At 37.7% G+C, this 23,019-nt stretch overlaps 1 protein-coding gene across 3 annotated transcripts in view; it reads left to right on the top strand.

Annotated features, from left to right (window-relative positions):
* Positions 1–23,019, top strand: part of NELL2 (neural EGFL like 2) — a 481,448-nt gene that overhangs the window by 184,275 nt on the left and 274,154 nt on the right. For all 3 annotated transcript variants that reach the window (XM_061206304.1, XM_061206303.1, XM_061206305.1), the window contains exons 5-10: positions 14,260–14,433; positions 14,520–14,616; positions 16,992–17,064; positions 17,235–17,317; positions 18,863–18,991; positions 20,481–20,583. In XM_061206304.1, coding sequence (XP_061062287.1) covers positions 14,260–14,433; positions 14,520–14,616; positions 16,992–17,064; positions 17,235–17,317; positions 18,863–18,991; positions 20,481–20,583 — 659 coding nt within the window. The remainder of the gene's footprint in view (positions 1–14,259; positions 14,434–14,519; positions 14,617–16,991; positions 17,065–17,234; positions 17,318–18,862; positions 18,992–20,480; positions 20,584–23,019) is intronic.

The following is a 23,019-nucleotide window of genomic DNA, read 5'->3' on the forward strand; positions in this document are numbered from 1 at the left end:
CCCCTGATGTCTGGATGTAGGACTGTTCTAAGGCTTGATGCCCAGACTTCTTCCCCATGTTCACTTAATTCCTAAGTGATCTCATACTGTCTAAGGGCTTTAAATCCCATCTCTATGAAACAATGGATTATTAATTTTTTCTCTTATCTTGACCTTTGCTCTTGGACTCCAGACTTGTATATCCAACAGCTCACCTGCATCTTCACTTGCATAAGTTGGAATATCAAACTGTGCATGTCAGAAGTCAAACTCATCGTCCTCTTCCTTAAACTTGCTCTTCATTCAGTGTTCCCCATCTCAGTAAATGGTAACTGCATTCTTCTAGTTGTTCAGGCTAAAAACCCTGAAGTGTTTCTTGATTTCTCTCACACTGCACATTTAATCCTAAGAAAATCTTTTCACCCTTTTCACCACCTTCCCTGGTCCAAGGTACCTCTAGCAATAATGTTCAAACTCATCTCCTTGATTTAGCCCTTGTAATCTCCCACCCTTCATACAGTTTATTTCCGACACTGCAGCCAAAATAATTATATTAAAACTCTGTTCAAAAAACCCTCCCACGGCTTTCTACCTACAGCAGCCAAAGTTATTTTTTAGACCCTTAGCCCCTAAATGGTCTGCCTTTCTGCTTTCTGATGCCTTTTTGACCTAATTTTCCTCCTATTTCTCCCTTCCTCATTCCACTCTAGCCACACAGGCTTCAGTGATATTCCTTGAATTTGCCAGGCAGGCTCCTGCCTCAGGGTCATTGCTCTTCTTCAGGGTTTCACTACATGTCACTTCTTCAATAAGGCTTTCTTTGAACATCCTGTTTTAGATATCATCTTACCATACTCCTTAGCCTCCTTCCCCACTTTAATTTTCTTCATAGATTTTATCACCATGTAACCTGTTTATTTGTTTATTTGATATATTTGATATATTTTATTAATTTACTTTATTTTAATATAAATTCAAGGAGAACTGGTATTTTTATCTCTTTGGTTCTCTTCTGTATCCCCAGAACCTAGAACAGAGCCTAGGACAAATAGACATTCAGAAAATATTTGTTGAATGAATAAATGAGTGAGTAGTGAATGAATATAACAAATCCCTTTGAAATGTGTATGCCATTTGAATCAGCAATTTAGTTATAGTAATTTATTCCAAGAAGGAAATTGTGCAGGGACACAAAGAAACATGTACTGAAATATTTTTATTAAGAATGAAAAACTGGGGAATTCCCTGGCGGTCCAGTGGTTAGGACTCAGTGCTTTCACTGCCGTGGCCTGGGTTCGATCCCTGATCAGGGAACTGAAATCCCGCAAGCCACATGGCACGGCCAAAAAAAAAAAAAGAAAAATCAGAAACAGTAATAAGAAATTGGATATTAACTAGATCATGACACAGCTATACTATGAAATACCATGCTTCCATTAAAAAGGATGTGGCTTTACTTTTATTGACTTGGAAAGATATTCACAGTGTATGGTTAAGTGAAAAAGACTGCAAAGGATACATGCAAAAATATTATATTGACCATCTCTTGCCAGCAGGACCATTAGTGATCTTACTTATCTTCTTCATGTTTTGTGTATTTTCTGAATTTTTGTATTATTATAACCAATTATTTTATATCAGAAAAATTGTATACATATATAAAACCAAGTTGTCAAATCTTTCACAAGTAGCCATATTCTGCTTGGTCTTCCCACAAGGCAGGAATGCTTAGCTTGGAGTCCATGAATGGACCTCATGGGATCTCTGAACCCCTTGTCAAATCTGTAAGCCAGATTTTCTATGAACTTGCATATGTGCATTTTCAGATCATCACAGCAATCCGTATTCCCTAGTTGATCTTCCTCAACCTTACAACAGTGTGTTCCTGGGTTCATTCTTGATAAAGTAGGGAAGACTCATCTTCTTTGAGGCTGCCTCTTCTTTGAACCCTTTCTCTTCAGTCTTTCACTAATTTCCACCTGCTTGGTCTCTGTCACAACTAAGTGAATGGAGGTTATGAGAGGGCATAACATTCAGTAGGTACTACCCTTTATCCAACAACATTTCAACTCGACTTTCGTGCATACCCTGTGCTGTGGAGTGAGTACCCACTTATTACCAGTGCTTTATCATATCTGTTCTTTCTCCATCCTTGTATAAGACCGTTCTCAAAGTGATATTTAAAAAGTACTCATGATGCCACTAAATTCTCCTCCCCTCCAGGATCATAGCTCAAAGTGTGGTTTCTTAGATTTTTTTGTGTCATGCTAGTAATAAATTACCTCCATTTCATGAATGGCCACTTTCCCTTTTATTTTATTGTAAACTCAGTTATGTGGGGTAATAAGATGGAGATATTGTTATTCAAGCTGTCATGTATGATGCCAGGGCTTCAATCATGAAACAATTCCATTTGCTACTGCTCTTTCCCTTTGGTGATATAAATTTGCTTCCTAGCTATATTATTCATGAAGCAGCTTTGTTACCCTCACTGATCTAGCTACATTCCTCTTCTTGCAGCAAGATTTTTATAGTAGTATTATTATTAGTTTCGAAATGGCTAAACTTATTTTTCAGTTAATAATGAGTTTATTATTGAGGATCTCCAAGCTTCACCATTGTTTGGCCTTATTCATTGCCATATTCTCAGTTCCCATAGTAAATATTTGCTGGAATAAATGAACAAATAAATCATAGTTTAAAAAACCATCTTCCCTTTATGTTTTAATATAAGCAAGGTCTTTGTTTTATAAAAATGAAATGATTGGCCTTAGGAAGACATGAATTATTGGTCACCGGATGAATTCAAACAAACTGGATGACCATTTGATGGGAATATTGTAGATGAGATGCAAACATCACTATTTGGGTAGATTCTCACTAAATTACTTTTTGTCTGATATTCATGTTTAAGTTAAAATCAGTCCTGAAAATTTGCTGATGTTTAAATAACATGCATAAATATGTCATAGGAAATATAAATCATAATCATGATGTGTATGGAGTGCTTACTCTTTATCAGGAACTGTGTAAAGTAAGTCCTTATAACTTATTTCATTTACAAAACAACCATATAAGTTCACAACTCTTATTACCCTTATTTGATAGTGAAGGAAACTGAGGCTTGGAGAAGATTTTTAACTTGTCCAGTTGTGAACTATGGAGACAGGATTAAGACTCTGAGGTCTTTTAAGTTGCTGCATTATACTGCCTTGCTGATGACTAAATACTGTTAAAAACTAATAAAAATAGAATCAATATGATTCTAATGAAGAATGCCAAAAAGTACACCTTTTACTCCCCACTCTCCCATCTCCCTCAATACTTGAGGGAATCATTGGAAGAGGCGAGGTGAAACAGCCGTTTTCTTTCTAATAAGTGAATGCAGCAGCCTAACTTACAGTAAATTTGGCCCTACCACTGGACTTCATGTTTCATATTTTACTGGTTACACTAGAGCCCCCATAACACCAGTGCTGTCCACTTAGTTTCTATGAGAGTAGATTAATCTTCTGTTTTTATCTGCAAGTTATGCCTCCTGGTTTCTGCATTATTTCAATTAAAAATGTATTCAGCACACTGAATTGTATGCTTTAAAACAGTAAGTTTTATGTTATGAGAATTTTGTCTCAAAAAAATTTCAAAAAAATGTGTTCAAATTGCTTGTTATTCACAGAATTGGCTATAAAAAGCTGGACTTTATAAATGATGCCTAATTGGGACTATTGACAAATAATTAAAATAGTTACCATTTATTGAGTTCTTCCTGTGTTTCAGATGCCAGGCTTTATATGGCTTATCCCATTGAATCCTTATTTTACAGATGAGGAAACTGAGGCAGTGAGAGGTCAGGTCATAGATGGTAGTGAGAGGCAGAGCTGGTTTTCAATTCCAAAGCCTGTGCACATAACTCCTTTGCAGCTGTACCATCCATGAACCACACTAATGATACAGTTGGCACTAGAAGTGCCTGTGGCTTTTCTTCAAGTGACTGATTTACAACTGGGTTGTAGCTTAATGTTCTGAGATGATTTGATCATTTTTCTATTTAGGTTTAATTTAAGGTGGCAGAAAAATTCTCATTTCATGTTGTGTGCAACCTTTTTGTTGGATGAGACATGACCTTATTTTTATCCTTTGATCTTGAGTTATGAAGGAGGTTGTTAAAATGAATGATGTCCTGCCACTGTTGCCTATTTCTCCAAAGCCTAGTCTTAGTTTATATTTCTGCCATTGCAAAGGATATTTGATTAACAAGGGCATAAATTATTATAAAGAGTGAACTTTATTTCTGATTTTAGTTACTTCTCAAGATTATGAATGGCAAATCAGGGAGACATGATATGTTGAAGTGTGACAAATTATCTTCTTGGGATTTAAAATGTGATTTCAATTTAAGGTAGTAAATGCTCATTATACATAAAAGGGAAAATAAAGGACAATACAAAGAAGGTTAAACTTCATACATAGTTCTATCACTCAGTTGCTTTTAAAAATGTTGATACATTTTATTCCAATTATATATTTTCCCCATGGTCACAATTGTAATGTATTAATTAGGGTTCTTGCTTGTAAGGTGACTTTGGGGGTGGTGGACAGGCAGGGCAGCTTACAGTACTGGGAGGTGATGGGAGGCTGAGGCACCAGAATTTGGAGGAGGCAATAATCAAAAGTGCCCTGGCAGGTCAGCAAACAGGAAGCAAGATGCAGAGTGACCTTAATATAGCTGGCTGGGATGCTGCTGCCCTATCTCAATGTAGGGGTCCCTCCTCCCTCTCTTCCTTGCTGTGCTTCATCCAGATACCCAGTCCCAAGGAAGAGTGTCAGATTGCTAAGATGTGTCATGGACCTGTCCCTGGCTGTACCACGGGGAGGAAGACAGAGGATTTGACCTTTGCTTTTTGAAATGAAAAAAATATCTAAGGTGTTTTGGTCGTGCCCAACAGTGTTCTGAGTGCTTTCTTATATTAACTCATTCCAATCCTCATGGAAGTCCTTTGACGCAAGTGCAATTTGTATCTTTGTTTTGTAGTTGGGTAACCAGATGAGGCACAGAGAGACGAAGTAGCTTACTGCTACCAGGAGAGCTACCAGGATGTGAAGCGGAGGTCAGGCTTTAGGGCTTGGGTGTTTAACCACACTGGTCTGCTAAGCCTTGGGGTGGGAGGAGAGGCGAGGGGAGGCCACCTCCCACTTAGATGCCACCCAATGTGGGACAGGTGGAGTTCTGGAAATGAATAATATTTATTGAATACTCACCATGTGCCAGGCACACTTCTAAGTGTTTTACATCATTATTTATTTTTCTTTTCACTAGATGTTTTTTGTGTATTACATGTCTATTTCATTTAAAAAAACTGAGCAAATGATGCTGATAAAAATGTAATTTTTGGTAAAATATTTAACTACTGAAGGGTTGTTCTTGTTTGTGGAGCATAGTGTCAGCCTCTGTGCTATTAAGGATAATTCTGGTGCCTCAAATTTAGGAATTCAATACAAGTGACAGTAATATCCAGAGGAAGGGACCAGACCGACAGCAGTGGTAGGGTTCTTGCCTCCATGTGGTGAAAGAACTGAAGGTATATAGCAATGGGGTGATGTGTTTGCTGATGTTATTTTTTTTAAATGCAAATATCTCTCTATCATTATAGAACTCACTAGTTGATTAAATAATGAATACTTGTTATCAAATAATAAGATAGAAGGGACTCTCTGATTAGTATCTTCTGGATCAAAGACCAAACAAGTTGGTGTTTTATTTATGCTTAATAAGTTTACACATGATTTATATTCTGGATTACTTAGTTTATTTTTTATCTTAAAATAGAATTTTACTATATATGCGTGTATGTATGTATTATATTAAAGAAGTAATACATAATTAATGGAGAAAATTCAAGGTTATAAAAATATTTGAGAAGGTTCTTGCATCCTTTCCCCCAAATTGTACTCCCCTGAGGTAACTACTGTTAACATTTTGGCATATATCCTTCTTGATCTTTTTTTCTCTAAACACACACACACACAAAGACACACATATACACACACAGTTTTCTCAAACTAAATGTGATTCTATAGAGCTTTTTTTACTTTAATTAATATTGATAACTAACTATGGCATTATTTCACATCAGAACCTCATGCTTTCAGAGAGTGGCATAGTGTTCCAGAATATGGATGTATAATTCCCCTATGAGTGGATAGTTGGTATTTTATCAGATTTTTTTTTAGTGACAGTGACACCACTGTCACTTTTTTTCTCCTCTACTCTTATTGGCCTTTGGTTTCATTTGCTAGTTCCTCCTCAAAATGTTAATGTGTCATTTCATCTATAATAATTCCCTGGGTAATCCCTATGCCTTCATGGCTTTCAATACAATCTCTATGTCTATGACTCCCAAGTCCTATCTCCACAATGGACCTCTCTCCATCTCAGACTGGTAGATCTAGCTGACCTCCCTACATGTCCTCTTGAATGCTCATTAGGTACTTTAAACATAGCATATCTAAGTTTAAAACTTGATTCAAATTATCCTTGTTTTTCTTAATTTGAGAATGCCTTGATGTCTTCATCTCTGAAGGATATTTTCGCTGGGTATAGGATTCTGGCCTGATAGCTTTTTCTTTAGTCACATCAAAAATATTTTTCCACTTCCTTCTGGCTTTCATTGTTTCTTCTGGGGAATTCACTACCATTCTAATTGTTTTTTCCTATACATAATATGTCAATTTTTTTCTCACTGCTTTCAATATTTTTTTCTTTATTCTTAGTTTTCAGAAGTTTCGTTATGATCAGTATTTCTTTGAGTTTATCCTGTTTGGGGTTTGCACAGATTCTTGAATCTGTGCGTTTATGTCTCTGACCAGATTTGGGGAGTTTACAGCCATTATTTCTTCAAGTACTTTTTTAGTTCACCCTCTTTCTCCTCTTCTATGGGCTCTGATTATAAAAATGTTAGAACTTTCGTTACAATCTCCCAGGGCTCTGAGACTGTTCATTTTTTTTTCAGTCTGTTTTGTCTCTACTGTTCAGATTGGATAATTTTTGTTCTGTCTTCTAGTTAACTGATCCTTTTTTGGTCCATTCCATTTTGCTGTTGAGCTTTTTTTTTCAGTTATTGTATTTTTCAGTTTTAAAATTTCCATTTGGTTCTTCTTTATTTATTTGGTCCTTCTATTTCTTTGCTGAGGCTTTCTAACTTTTTTTTTTAATTTTTGAATTTTATTTTATTTATTTTTTTAAACAGCAGGTTCTTATTAGTTATCCATTTTATACATATTAGTGTATATATGTCAATCCCAATCTCCCAATTCATCACACCACCCCCCCCCAGCCACTTTCTCCCCTTGGTGTCCATACATTTGTTCTCTACATCTGTGTCTCTATTTCTGCCCTGCAAACCGGTTCATCTGTACCATTTTTCTAGGTTCCACATATATGCATTAATATACGGTATTTGTTTTTCTCTTTCTGACTTACTTCACCCTTTATGACAGTCTCTAGATCCATCCACATATCTACAAATGACCCAATTTCTTTCCTTTTTATGGCTGAGTAATATTCCATTGTATATATGTACCACATCTTCTTTATCCATTGGTCTGTCAATGGGCATTTAGGTTGCTTCCATGACCTGGTTATTGTAAATAGTGCTTCAATGAATATTGGGGTGCATGTGTCTTTTTGAATTATGGTTTTCTCTGGGTATATGCCCAGTAGTGGGATTGCTGGCTAATATGGTAATTCTATTTTTAGTTTTTTAAGGATCCTCTATACTGTTCTCCATAGTGGCTGTATCAATTTACCGTCCCACCAACAGTGCAAGAGGGTTCCCTTTTCTCCACACCCTCTCCAGCATTTGTTGTTTGTAGATTTTCTGATGATGCCCATTCTGACTGGTGTGAGGTGATACCTCATTGTAGTTTTGATTTGCATTTCTCTAATAATTAGTAATGTTGAGCAGCTTTTCATGTGCTTTTCGGCCGTCTGTATGTCTTCTTTGGAGAAATGTCTATTTAGGTCTTCTGCCCATTTTCTGATTGGGTTGTTTGTTTTTTTAATATTGAGCTATAGGAGCTGTTTATATATTTTGAAGATTAATCCTTTGTCCATTTATTTGTTTGCAAATATTTTCTCCCATTCTGAGGGTTGTCTTTTCATCTTGTTTATGGTTTCCTTTGCTGTGCAAAAGCTTTTAAGTTTCATTAGATCCCATTTGTTTATTTTTGTTTTTATTTCCATTACTCCAGGAGGTGGATTTATGTCAAAGAGTGTTCTTCCTATGTTTTCCTCTAAGAGTTTTATAGTGTCCGGTGTTACATTTAGGTCTCGAATCCATTTTGAGTTTATTTTTGTGTATGGTGTTAGGGAGTGTTCTAATTTCATTCTTTTCCATGTAGCTGTCCAGTTTTCCCAGCACCACTTATTAAAGAGACTGTCTTTTCTCCATTGTATATCCTTGCCTCCTTTGTCATAGATTAGTTGACCATAGGTGTGGGGGTTTATCTCTGGGCTTTCTATCCTGTTCCATTGATCTATATTTCTGTTCTTGTGCCAGTACCATATTATCTTGATTACTGTAGCTTTGTAGTATAGTCTGAAGTCAGGGGGTCTGATTCCCTTATTTCCCCTCAAGACTGCTTTGGCTATTCAGGGTCCTTTGTGTCTCCATACAAAATTAAGATTTTTTGTTCTAGTTCTGTAAAAAATGCCATTGGTAATTTGATAGGGATTGCACTGAATCTGTAGATTGCCTTGGGTAGTATAGTCATCTTCACAATATTGATTCTTCCAAACCAAGAACATGGTGTATCTCTCTATCTGTTTGTGTCATCTTTGATTTCTTTCATCAGTGTCTTATAGTTTTCTGCATACAGGTCTTTTGTCTCCCTAGGTAAGTTTATTCCTAGGTATTTTATTCTTTTTGTTGCAGTGGTAACTGGGAGTGTTTCCTTAATTTCTCTTTCTGATCTTTTGTTGTTAGTGTATAGGAAAGCAAGAGATTACTGTGCATTAATGTTGTATCCTGCAACTTTACCAAATTCATTGTTTAGCTCTAGTACTTTTCTGGTGGCATTTTTAGGATTCTCTATGTATAGTATCATGTCATCTGAGAACAGTGACAGTTTTACTTCTTCTTTTCCAATTTGTTTTCCTTTTATTTCTTTTTCTTCTCTGATTGCTGTGGCTAGGACTTCCAAAACTATGTTGAATAATAGTGGCGAGAGTAGATGTTCTATCTTGTTCCTGATCTTAGAGGAAATGCTTTCCGTTTTTCACCTTTGAGAATGATGTTTGCTGTGGGTTTGTCATATAAGGCCTTTAGTATATTGAGGTAGGTTCCCTCTGTGCCCACTTTCTGGAGAGTTTTTATCATAAATCGGTGTTGAATTGTGTCAAAAGCTTTTTCTGCATCTATTGAGATGATCATATTGTTTTTCTTCTTCAGTTTGTTAATATGGTGTATCACATTGATTGATTTGACTATATTGACGAATCCTTGCATCCCTGGGATAGATCCCACTTGATCATGGTGTATGATCCTTTTAATGTGTTGTTGGATTGTGTTTGCTAGTATTTTGTTGAGGATTTTTGCATCTATATTCATCAGTGATATTGGTCTGTAATTTTCTTTTTTTGTAGAATCTTTCTCTGGTTTTGGTATCAGGGTGACGGTGGCCTCATAGAATGAGTCTGGGAGTGTTCCTTCCTCTGCAATTTTTTGGAGGAGTTTGAGAAGGATGGGTGTTAGCTCTTCTCTAAATGTTTGATAGAATTCACCTGTGAAGCCATCTGGTCCTGGACTTTTGTTTGTTGGAAGATTTTTAATCACAGTTTCAATTTCAGTGCTTGTGATTGGTCTGTTCATATTTTCTATTTCTTCCTGGTTCAGTCTTGGAAGGTTATACCTATCTAAGAGTTTGTCCATTTCTTCCAGGTTGTCCATTTTATTGGCATAGAGTTGCTTGTAGTAGTCTCTTAGGATGCTTTGAATTTCTCTGGTGTCTGTTTTAACTTCTCCTTTTACATTTCTAACTTTATTGATTTGAGTCCTCTCCCTCTTCTTCTTGATGAGTGTGGCTAATGGTTTATCAATTTTGTTTATCTTCTCAAAGAACTAGCTTTTAGTTTTATTGATCTTTGGTATTGTTTTCTTTGTTTCTATTTAATTTATTTCTGGTCTGATCTTTATGATTTCTTTCCTTCTGCTAACTTTGGGTTTTGTTTGTTCTTCTTTCTCTAGTTCCTTTTGGTGTAAGGTTAGATTGTTTATTTGAGATTTTTCTTGTTTCTTGAGATAGGCTTGTATAGCTATAAACTTCCCTCTTAGAACTGCTTTTGCTGCATCCCATAGGTTTTGGATTGTCGTGTTTTCATTGTCATTTGTCCCTAGGTATTTTTTGATTTCATCTTTGATTTCTTCAGTGATCTCTTGGTCATTTAGTAACGTATAAAATAACCTCCATGTGTTTGTGTTTTTTACATTTTTTTCCCTATAATTGATTTCTAATCTAATAGCATTGTGGTCTGAAAAGATGCTTGATATGATTTCAATCTTCTTAAATTTACTGAGGCTTGATTTGTGACCCAAGATGTGATCTATCCTGGAGAATGTTCCATGCACACTTGAGAAGAAAGTGTAATCTGCTGTTTTTGGATGGAATGTCCTATAAATATCAATTAAATCTATCTGGTCTATTGTGTCATTTAAACCTTGTGTTTCCTTATTAATTTTCTGTTTGGATAATCTGTCCATTGTTGTAAGTGAGGTGTTAAAGTCCCCCACTATTATTGTGTTACTTTCGACTTCCTCTTTTATAGCTGTTAGCAGTTGCCTTATGTATTGAGGTGCTCCTATGTTGGGTGTATATATATTTATAATTGTTATATCTTCTTTTTGGATTGATCCCTTTATCATTATGTAGTGTCCTCCCTTGTCTCTTGTAACATTCTTTATTTTAAAGTGTATTTTATCTGATATGAGTACTGCTACTCCAGCTTTATTTTGATTTGTATTTGTATGGAATATCTTTTTCCATCCCCTCACTTTCAGTCTGTATGTGTCCCTAGGTCTGAAGTGGGTCTCTTGTAGACAGCATATATGTGGGTCTTGTTTTCGTATCCATTCAGCGAGCCTGTGTCTTTTGGTTGGAGCATTTAATCCATTCACGTTTAAGGTAATTATCGATATGTATGTTCCTATTACCATTTTCTTAATTGTTACGGGTTTGTTTTTGTAGGTCCTTTTCTTCTCTTGTGTTTCTCACTTAGGGAAGTTCCTTTAGCATTTGTTGTAGAGCTGGTTTGTTGCTGCTGAATTCTCTTAGCTTTTGCTTGTGTGTAAAGCTTTTGATTTCTCCATCAACTCTGAATGAGATACCTGCCAGGCAGAGTAATGTTGGTTGTACGTTTTTCCGTTTCATCACTTTAAATATATCATGCCACTCCCTTGTGGCTTGTAGAGCTTCTGGTGAGAAATCAGCTGTTAACCTTATGGATATTCTCTAGTATGTTACTTGTCGTTTTCCATTGTTGCTGTCAATAATTTTTCTTTTTCTTTAATATTTGTCAATTTGATTACTATGTGTCTCGGTGTGTTTCTCCTTGGGTTTATCCTGCCTGGGTCCTCTGTGTTTCCTGGACTTCGGTGACTGTTTCCTTTCCCATGTTAGGGAAGTTTTAGACTATAATCTCTTCAAATATTTTCTCTGGTCCTTTCTGTCTTTCTTCTCCTCTGGGACCCCTGTAATGTGAATGTTGTTGCATTTAATGGTGTCCCAGAGGTCTCTTAGGCTGTCGTCATTTCTTTTCATTCTTTTTTCTTTATTCTGTTCTGCAGCAATGAATTCCACAATTCTGCTCTCCAGGTCACTTATCTGTTCTTCTGCCTCAGTTATTCTGCTATTGATTCCTTCTAGTGTAGTTTTCATTTCAGTTACTGTATTGTTCATCTCTGTTTGTTTGTTCTTTAATTCTTCTAGGTCTTTGTTAAACATTTCTTGCATCTTCTCGATCTTTGCCTCCATTCTTTTTCTGAGGCCCTGGATCATCTTCACTATCCTTATTCTGAATTCTTTTTCTGGGAGGTTGCCTATCTCCACTTCATTTAGTTGTTTTCCTGTGGTTTTATCTTCTTCCTTCACCTGGTATGTAGCCCTCTGCCTTTTCATCTTGTCTATCTTTCTGTGAATGTGGTTTTTGTTCTACAGGCTGCAGGATTGTAGTCCTTCTTGATTCTGCTGTCTGCCCTCTGGGGGATGAGGCTATCTAAGAGGCTTGTGCAAGCTTCCCGATGGGAGGGACTGGTGGTAGGTAGAGCTGGGTGTTGCTCTGGTGGGCAGAGTTCAGTAAAAGTTTAATCCACATGTCTGCTGATGGGTGGGGATGGGTTCCCTCCCTGTTGATTGTTTGGCCTGAGGTGACCCAACACTGGAGCCTACCCGGGCTCTTTGGTGGGGCTAATGGCAGACTCTGGGAGGGCTCACGCCAAGGAGTACTTCCCAGAACTTCTGCCAGTGTCCTTGTCCTCATGGTGGGCCACAGCTGCACCCCACCTCTGCAGGAGACCCTCCAACACTAGCAGGTAGGTCTGGTTCAGTCTCCTGTGGGGTCAGTGCTCCTTACCCTGGGTCCTGATGTGCACACTACTTTGTGTGTGCCCTCCAAGAGTGGAGTCTTTGTTTCCTCCAGTCCTGTTGAAGTCCTGCAGTCAAATCCTGCTATCCTTCAAAGTCTGATTCTCTCTTATTTCCTCCTCCCATTGCTGGACCCTCAGGTTGAGAAGCCTGACGTGGGGCTCAGAACCTTCACTCCAGTGGGTGGACTTCTGTGGTATAAGTGTTCTCCAGTTTGTGAGTCACCTATCCGGCCGTTATGGGATTTGATTTTATTGTGCTTGCGCCCCTCCTACCATCTCTTTGTAGCTTCTCCTTTGTCTTTGGATGTGGGGTATCTTTTTTGGTGAGTTCCAGTGTCTTCCTGTTGATGATTGTTTAGCAGTTAGTTGTGATTCCAGTGCTCTTGCAAGAGGGAGAGCATATCCTTGTACTCCACCATCTTGAACCAATATCAGCCTCTAACTTTTTTTCATTTGTTTCAAGTGTGTTCAAATATGTTTGTAATTGCTCATTTTAATCAGTGCTTCTTTAAAATCTTTGTCAGGTAATTTTCACATCTCTGTCATCTTGTGAGGTTGGTATCTATTTATTGTCTTTTTTCATTATATTTGAGATCTTTCTGATTCTTGGTATGGTGTTTGATTTTTGATTGAAACCTGGATATTTTTGTATAATGTTTTGAGACTTGGATTGAAACATGGATATATTTGTATGATGTTCTGAGACTTGGATCTCATTTAAACTCCATATTTTATGTGACTTTCTCTGACAATGCACTGGCAGAGGATGAGAGAGTGTCATCTTGTTATTTCCAGGTGGAACTAGAAATCCAGGTTCCCTACTAGGCCTTCAGTTGACAATTAAGTGAGAACTTTTATTATTTCTGGGTGAGGGGGTGGAAGTTCCAACTGCCCACGTGGTCTCTACCAGACACTCTGGTAGGGATGGTGTCATTACTAGCTCACTCTAGCAGGGTGACGGTGAAAGTTCTGACTCTCCACTAGGCCTCCTCTGAGAAGGCAGTGTGCTTTGTTACTAGGGGTGGAACATGGTCTCCACTGATGTCATGGTTCATCTCATTACTGGCTGACAGGGTTACAATTCTTGGCTCTCTACTTGGCCTTTGCTGTCACCACCCTGGCTGAGGTGTTGGGTACCTGATTTCTGCCTCAAGAGAGTGGAAATCTAGGCTCCCCATTTAGCCTTTGCTGACATGTTTGGGGATGGAGTCATAGTTTTTCCTGTGGTGCTTGGCTGGAATAGAGTGGTTGTTCTCTAAAAGTTTTTGTCTTTCTGGCCTCTTTTGGTACTTTAGCTAGAGTGAGCAGGCTTTTGAGGGGAATTGTTTTGCCTGCATCCATTGGTATTTCCAGGTTGCTGGCTTCTCCAGCTCCAAGACTGGCATATACGAGGCAAAAAGCCAACCCACTTCACTCACCATTCTGTTGTTACTCGGGCCCTGAGTGCCCTTGCATTTTTAAAAAATTTTCTCCATCTTTCAGACTCTTCTTATTGTTTGTTTTATAATATACTGTTTAGTTGTACTTACTGGGAGGAATAGGAAAAGTATGTCTATTCCATCTTTCTGGAGACAGAGGTCATGTACATCATTTTTGAGCTTTATTTTCAATGGGCCTCGTGTGATTCTTCTTCTCTGTGCAGGTACCTGGAACTGGAAAGCAGTGGCCATCGGAATGAAGTCAGACTGCACTACCACTCCGGCAGCCACCGTCCTCACACAGAAGTGTTTCCTTACATTTTGGCTGATGATAAGTGGCACAAGCTCTCCTTAGCCATCAGTGCCTCCCACTTGATTTTACACGTCGACTGCAATAAGTAAGTGAAATGTTCTCAGTTCAGGTAATGGAAGATTCTAAGAAACGATGGTTAATGCACATTACTTACCTGTTGCTTCTTTGCAGAATATATGAAAGGGTCGTGGAAAAGCCTTCCACAGACTTGCCTGTGGGCACATCATTTTGGCTGGGACAGAGAAATAATGCACACGGATATTTTAAGGTATCTTCTGGCTAAAGTCTGAGCATAAAGTGTAAATATAAGTGCTTTTTAATGAATTTGGAAAAGTACGTTTTGCTTTTTATGGTGTAAAGCAAAATAATTTGAAGTGTATAGTTTTTTTCTATTTGTGTCTATTTCTGTTTTAGTTTTTTTTTACACTGGTGTTTAATTTAGCTGGTCAACACTATTTTCTCTTTTTTTCCTGAATGAGTTTGAACTTTAGACATAACAGAGACGATCACAAGGCTCAATCAAGGCAATTAACATCTTCTTGAAATCAGGCATTCAAAGTAATAAAATTCTAAAATGTTAATATACAAATAAAGTCTCTACCTTTGAAATATAACCTTTGATGATACTTTTATAGGGGTGTTAATAATAGAGGATTAAAACTTTTCAATATTCATTATTCATGGTCTCTTTGTACTTCTGAAAGTGAGAAAGGAATACATATATATGCACAAATCTATCAAAGCTAGAAAGCAGTTATAATTTATATCTTTTTCTTATTGTCTATTTAGAGACACACTCCATGGAATTGCATCACAGGATCTAAAAGACATACCATTTAACTTTCAGTATTTTAAGGTTGAGGAAATAAAGTCCAGAAAATTGCTTGACTACAAGCCCATAGTGTAATCATTTTCCCCCCAATGACTCTGACAGTGCCTGTCATACAGAAGAGGATCGGCAAATGGTTGTTAAATGAAAGAATGATAGGTGATGTGTCCAGCTCATGGATTTCTAGCTAGAGTAGGTGCCAGTAACTTTAAAATTGTGTTCTAAGAAAGGTTTGTATTCCCAGAAAGGTATTTTTAAAACTTACTTAAACTGCCACCTGGAAACCAGGTGCTTTGAATATGTTATTTCTTCGAATCCTGGTCTTGCTAGCCTTGGTGCAGGGCCTTTTTTATTTTTTTAAAATCTCTTTTACATATGCATAAACCTGTTCAGAGAGGTTAAACAACTTATCCAAGCCAGTCATGGGGAATTGATCCCATGCTTGTGAGTCCTGAAAAATCAGTGCTCTTTTCCCACATAAGGGATAGCAAGTTTGTGCTATAGGTGCCGAGTCTCTCCTCTATTTAATCATGGCACTCTTCTCCATGGAGCCCAGATGTGGCGTCAGAAACCTTCTCACACGTCAGTTATGTGTACTACTCTAGGGGCCATAAGTTTTACTGTAGACTGTAAATGGTGCTCACTAGATTTGGGCAGTGCACAACCTATAGAACTCTACATGGTAGCTTTGCTTTCATGTTGCTGCTACCAAGTGATAGGATTTTGTTGTATACAAGTTGCTTCCCTGATGCAAGCCCCAAGCAAACAGCAGATCCAGCAATTGCCACATAGTATACTTAAATATTTATCATTTACACTGACACTGTTTTTGTACCATGCTATTAATCAGATTAAATATGTAGAAGATATATAGGCCAGGATTTGGCTAGTAAATCTTTGTAGGTACATTCAAAATTGTCTTAATAATATGTTGGCATGTCACCTCTGTCATTAAACGTTCTATTTCCATTTTTCAAAGGGATTAAGTGAAATATTACTTAAAGAAAATATATAAAGATGTTGAAGGAAGAGAGAGGGGTGGTGAATGAAAGGGACAGCTGGAGTGTGTCTGATGAGGTCGTTTCTGAGCTACCGTTTGGCCATTGCTTTAAGAGCCTTGTAAGCGGGAAGCTGATTATATCTTAATGACAAAGGATGCATGTAAATTTCACATGTAAACATGTGATGTGACCTTCTGTGTAAAATGGGTCATTTCCAGTTGGCATTTTAAAAAATTTAAGGCTAAACTTTATGTACTCCTAAGGACTCATCACTAAGTCTTGCTGTAGCTGTTTAATAAATCTCTTGTCCTTTTTAAATTGAGAAATTTACTTTAAAATATCCAACCGAGAAACAAGAAATGCTCAAATAAACATTGCTCTTATGACTTAGCTTTTCTCTTGTTTTCTTTTTGATGATTGCAGTTAACTTAAAACTGGTATCAGTTTCACTGTTGTTGAAACCCAAAGTGATTTTCAGGTTGATTTTTAAAGGTCATTTTCAAGCCTTTCTTCAGTGGCTAACTAAAAATAACTTCCCCAAACACATACTATTGCCTCTTAATTATATCTTGACATTTAATCTTAAGGCTTTGAAAATATTATCAATAAGAAAGTACGTGGGTAATCATCTATTTTGCCTGCCTGATGTTTTTCTTTCCCTTTGGTTTGAAGTCAAAGCAATGTATTCAAAAAGATTTTATTCAGGGATTTTGGTGAGTCTATCCTGTAATGTTTCCCTTCATGAACTTGACTGTTGAACATAATTTGGGTAGATGAAAGTAATACATCTTTTTCAAAATTTTTCTTACACAGGGTATAATGCAAGACGTGCAATTACTTGTCATGCCCCAAGGATTTATTGCTCAGTGCCCAGATCTTAATCGCAGTAAGTCCATTAGTTCTCGCACCGTGTAATGAAAAGTATGCTTCTTGCTTAGTTTTGTCCAAAATGTCAGTTTGAAATTGGAGTTCTCATATATTAGTTGTCAGCATAGACTTAACCAGATTGAACTCCTTATAAATATAACTTGACCAATGTGGTGTTTGTAATTCTAGCCTGTCCAACTTGCAATGACTTTCATGGACTCGTGCAGAAAATCATGGAGCTGCAGGACATTTTAGCCAAAACATCAGCCAAGGTAAAAGCTCCTTAGAAATAGAGTCTGGGGGAGCTCAAAAATCCTTGAGGTTCCTTACAATTCCTTTTATAACCACAGTTGTTCACCTTTGAGACTTTTCTTATACCGTACTGTGTACCAGGACTGAACCGAAATCCCTGCTCAAGAAAGGGGCTTATAAATATTCAAACCCTTGCCATCTGTATAACAAATGATTCAGTAAATCAAGAATGAGGCAGATTACTCCCCTGCTTATTACGACAGTAGGATTTATTGTTTAATTTAGTTTTTATTATTATTTAGTTTTTCTTTGCAAGGAAGGAGGCCAGAGGACATTGTAAAGAATATGAGCACTAGAATTATGTCAAGGAAATGGTCCCACAAAATCTTTCTACCGGGCTTCCCTGGTGGCGCAGTGGTTGAGAATCTGCCTGCTAATGCAGGGGACACGGGTTCGCGTCCTGGTCTGGGAAGATCCCACATGCCGCGGAGCAACTAAGCCCGTGAGCCACAACTACTGAGCCTGCGCGTCTGGAGCCTGTGCTCTGCAAAAAGAGAGGCCACAATAGTGAGAGGCCTGCGCACCGCGATGAAGAGTGGCCCCCGCTTGCCGCAACTACAGAAAGCCCTAGCACAGAAACGAAGACCCAACATAGCAATCAATCAATCAATAAATAAATCTTTAAAAAAAAAAAAAATCTTTCTACCACTGTGTTACAGTTGTAGGAATATTGGCTGTCTTAAGCCTGTATCAAGTTTACCTATAGTTTCACCAGGCTGTTGTCATGTTGCATAGCAGTTACTTATGACCTGAAAGTTGTGTTGTATATCAGTGATTTGTTTCTGACCCAATATATATTCTAAAATTTATGTTTGCACTCGAGCAAACATAGTCATGAAATTAAACATTTTTAAAAATGGAAAATGCTTCTCTGCATTGTGGATGATGCTATTTTGACTTAGCCTTCTTTTGCATCATATAAATCCTGCTTTTTTCCCCCCAAAGGCAGGGGACAAGTTTACTACAAAAAGATGAGGGGAAAAAATCCTTTCTTTTAAATTAAAGGCTTAAGTCATTTGCAGCAACATGGGTGGACCTAGAGATTATCATACTAATTAAGTAAGTCAGAAAGAGAAAGACAAATACCATACGATATCATTTATATGTAGAATCTAAAATATGACACAAATGAACTTACCTATGAAACAGAAAAAGACTGACACACATAGAGAACAGACTTGTGGTTGCCAAGGGGGAGGTGGGTGAGGGAGGGATGGATTGGGAGTTTGGGATTAGCAGATGCAAATATTATATATAGAGTGGATAAACAATAAGGGCCTACTGTATAGCACAGGAAACTATATTCAATATCCTGTAATAGATCACAATGGAAAAGAATAAAATGAAAAAAATAAAGGCTTACGTATATTTATAATAAATAGTTGATGGGCACAGCCATCATTACAGCTATTCACCTGAAAAACAGTCAGATGACTGTTGGAGTATTTTGCCTTTCTGCATTGCTGGAATGGTGAACAATACGAACCCCTTCCTTTGTGCCACAGCTGTCTCGAGCCGAACAGCGAATGAATAGATTGGACCAGTGCTATTGTGAAAGGACTTGCACCATGAAGGGAACCACCTACCGAGAATTCGAGTCGTGGACAGACGGCTGTAAGAACTGCACATGCCTGGTATGGCTTTTGCTGGAGTTCAGACTCAGGGAACTCAAATTGTCCCCACTCTTTAAAAATTTATTAAAACAATGTCGTCATGAAAATTTCAAGACCCATTTCCTCAAGACACAACACTAAAGTGCCAGCAAACCCGGTCAAATCTAAAGAACTGTGTGTTGCATTATTAAAGACACTTTCTAGCCTATAAAGATGATTACGGTTTAAGAATGCTATAAAGTTTTAAGTTTATTGGTCCACACATGAAGTTAACAATTTAAATTGGGTCAGTAAAGGGATTCCCAAAGGATTCTATGCTGTTATCCTTAACTTTTCCAGGGATTTTCCCCTCATGTTTTATTAATGCATTTTGATAAAACTAAATTAAGTGCAACAGGAAATACTGTGTCCAGATTGGGCTGTACAAACAAATAATGGAGTTTAAATAATCTTTAAAAGTTTACTAATACAGTGGAATACAAATTCTAGAGTATAAATAAGTTTGAGTTCTCTAATTGCTCACTAATTAAGTAGAATATTTAGTGCATTATTATTTCACACATGTAAGTTCATTTTCAAAGAAAAGTTCAAAATGAGTTTAGTTTTGAACTTTTAAATTCCACGTGAATTATCTGTTAAAACTGGTTGACTGGAAAGAAGTCAGAGGTCTAAAAAATTTTTTCCCAAGTTCATCCAGTTTATTCAAAAGTGGAACATCATGATGTAAGAAGGTCAAAGTTAGCTGTGAAATAACCGTACACGTGTGTATGTGTGTGCCTGCTTTGTATGATTTCTATTCAGGAACATATATTCCTATTAAAGTCATAGCATTTTACAAATACAGTAAAACCTTCCCAACTTGTTAAATGGGTGCCAAAAATCAAATTGAGTAAAATACAAGATGTGGTATGGTGAACTCAATAAAACGACTAGAAAAGCAGCTAACCTACCTGGGAGTTCTGGGTGACCTGCGGGAATCAAATTCCTTGAGGTCCCCTTTGCAGTTTGGCACCTCTTGTGATGATTGTCAGCATCAATTCATGGTGGTGGCCTGTCCAAGCTTAAATATCCTTGGGAAGATTTCTGCATCCTGAGACTGGGTCTCCAGCACGGCAGCAGCTATTCCAAAAATCTCCTCGTTTGTTGATGCTCATTTTGTGAGTCATCTGGGGAGACACAAGTGCCCCAGGCTGACCCTCAGCCTGCTGTTTCCCTGTCAGCAGGTGCCCTTCCCTCCACACCTGTCCTCATCCACTTCACAAGAGGAGGTGAGAACTCTAGCTCAGTTGCTGGACAGAAGATGGAGCCAATCACCATCTGTGTTATGACCCAACTTGTATTACTGTGGGTTTTACTGTATTATGGGTTTTTCTGTATAATAACCAAAGAGAATAGTGGTATTTATGACATTTTACATGAAGAGTTTGAAATTTAAGAAATATATTAAACAATACTTGAAAGCTACCAAGCTGCAACTTGGAAATTCTTTAAAATACTGTTTTCTTCTCAGAATGGAACCATCCAGTGTGAAACTCTGATTTGCCCAAATCCTGACTGCCCCCTCAAGTCGGCTCCTGCATACGTGGATGGCAAGTGCTGTAAGGAATGCAAATGTGAGCATAACTTTTATGATGAATACTTTTTTGGCAAAAATAAAGCTTTGTATTAATAAATATTCACCCATCATTGGTTTAATCTGGGTAAGCTAAATAGCTTTTAGAAATGATGGAAATACCTTGTCTATTTTGGTTGAGCAGTTCTTTTCCACATAAAAGTGCTATACTTGTATTTTAGCAAGAAAGTTTTTCTTGGAGGAATCTATTCTGTATAGTGACAGTAGTAGCAAAGATATGTAAGAAACTTAGTGGAAGGCGTTTCACTCATTAACACTGCCTGATACAAATACCTCTCAACTAGGTTGAGAATAGTCCACACTCAGTCAAGATAAACAAGAAAATCCAAGATACAAGTGACCTTCAACAGCAGAAGATACAAAACTCTATTAGTCCAAACCACAGAAGTGCTCATTTTCATAGGATTGTCCAGTGTGGACAGGGCAGGGCCATGGTCTTAATTCATAAAAAGAGGCTCATGCCACTGAATGAGGAAGCCATCTGCCTTTTAGCAGCTGTTGTATGCAGTTCACTTCTGATGTCTGGAAATGCTCTTTGAATCGATAGCTGTCCTCAGATGGGTTCTAAATCATTTATTTAATAACATAAATCATCGCATCTCTATTACTTACACTTTAAAAGATTGCCTTAAGTCCATGTTAAAAGTAGCATTTAAAATTGAGCTATTATTATTATTATTTTTTACCATGCAATAGTAACATATATGAAAACTGGGTTGTTACGAAGTTTGCAGACTATATAGGGCTGTGTAAGTACAGTATAAGCATACACACACATGCACGCGCACGCCCACAAGACAGCAAGGGGGGAGGGCAAGGGAGAGGGAAACGCAAGTACCAGCTGCTTTTTCTAGGGATTTGATGCTCACTGGTCTCCGTTACCACTGCCGTACCTTACTCTTGCCTGCACAGTGTGCAAGTGTTTCTTCTGGTGAGAGTGACAAGTTCTCAGAGGAAAATCAAAAGTCGCTTTGTAGTCCATTGATGTAATTCCCTCAGGAGCTCATGTATATTTAATTTTGTTAGACTTTACCTTGAAGCCAATCCATTTCATGAGAGTGTATTAGCCTCGTCAAGTAGATTTGGCTGAACCAGGAAAGGCTGAATGCAGTCGTTCTCACACGTATCACCAGCTAATTTCCTTGGTGAGGGGTAATCTGAGTTCTTCCTTGAACTTGTATTAATAATGAAAAGCTTGTGACGATATTCTGTAGTTTTCTTCGTAGATGCTTGGAGGTAGGAGGAAGAAGGGCCCTCTCTAGGACTTGATATTCATAACACAACAGTAGCAGGAATCATACTTTTGGCTTTTATTTCTTTCATCCTTTCCACTGATACTTCTACATTGTTACCTGTGAATATTTACATTCACATTTACATTAAGTGATGTTGATTTTATTAGCGACAGGCTGATTGAAATAATGGACCATCATGATAGATGGATTAGTCAGAAGTTGTGAATTTCAGTTCTGCTTTTACCATTTGTCTCTGTTACCAACAGTAAGCTGCCTATAAAATCAGACTGTGCTTTACAAAATTGCTTTACAATGTTGTGTTAGTTTCTGCTATACAATGAAGTGAATCAGCTATATGTATACCTATATCCCCTCTCTTGGACCTCCCTCCCACCCCCATCCCACCCATCTAGGTCATCACAGAGCACCGAACTGAGCTCCCTGTGCTATACAGCAGGTTCCCACTAGCTATCTGTTTTACACACGGTAGTGTATTTATGTCAAACCTAATCTCCCAATTCATCCCACCCTCCCCTTCCCCCTCTGTGTCCACATGTCTGTTCTCTACATCTGCGTCTCTATTCCTGCCCTATAAGTAGGTTCATCTGTACCATTTTTCTAGATTCCACATATATACGTTAATATACGATATTTGTTTTTCTCTTTCTGGCTGGCTTCACTCTGTATGACGTACTCTAGGTCCATCCACATCTCTACAAATGACCCAGTTTTGTTCCTTTTTATGGCTGAGTAATATTCCATTGTATACATGTACCACATCTTCTTTATCCATTCATCTATCGTTGGACATTTAGGTTGCTTCCATGTCCTGGATATTGTAAATTGTGCTACAGTGAACATTGGGGTACATGTGTCCTTTTGAATTATAGTTTTCTCAGGGTATATGCCCAGGAGTGGGCTTGCTGGGTCATATGGTAGTTCTATTTTTAGTTTTTTAAGGAACCTCCGCACTGTTCTCCATAGTGGCTGTATCAATTTACATTCCCATCAACAGTGCAGGAGGGTTCCCTTTTCTCCACACCCTCTCCAGCATAAAAAAATGGGCGGAAGACCTAAATAGACATTTCACCACAGCCTTCCTCTTACACGCTGCACTCATTTTATCTTTGAAACTCTTTGGCTCCATAGCCTTTTTAATGACATAAAATTAACAAAGTATA

The sequence above is a fragment of the Eubalaena glacialis genome, chromosome 11 (genome assembly GCF_028564815.1).
Source record: "Eubalaena glacialis isolate mEubGla1 chromosome 11, mEubGla1.1.hap2.+ XY, whole genome shotgun sequence".
NCBI classification, from domain to species: domain Eukaryota; kingdom Metazoa; phylum Chordata; class Mammalia; order Artiodactyla; family Balaenidae; genus Eubalaena; species Eubalaena glacialis.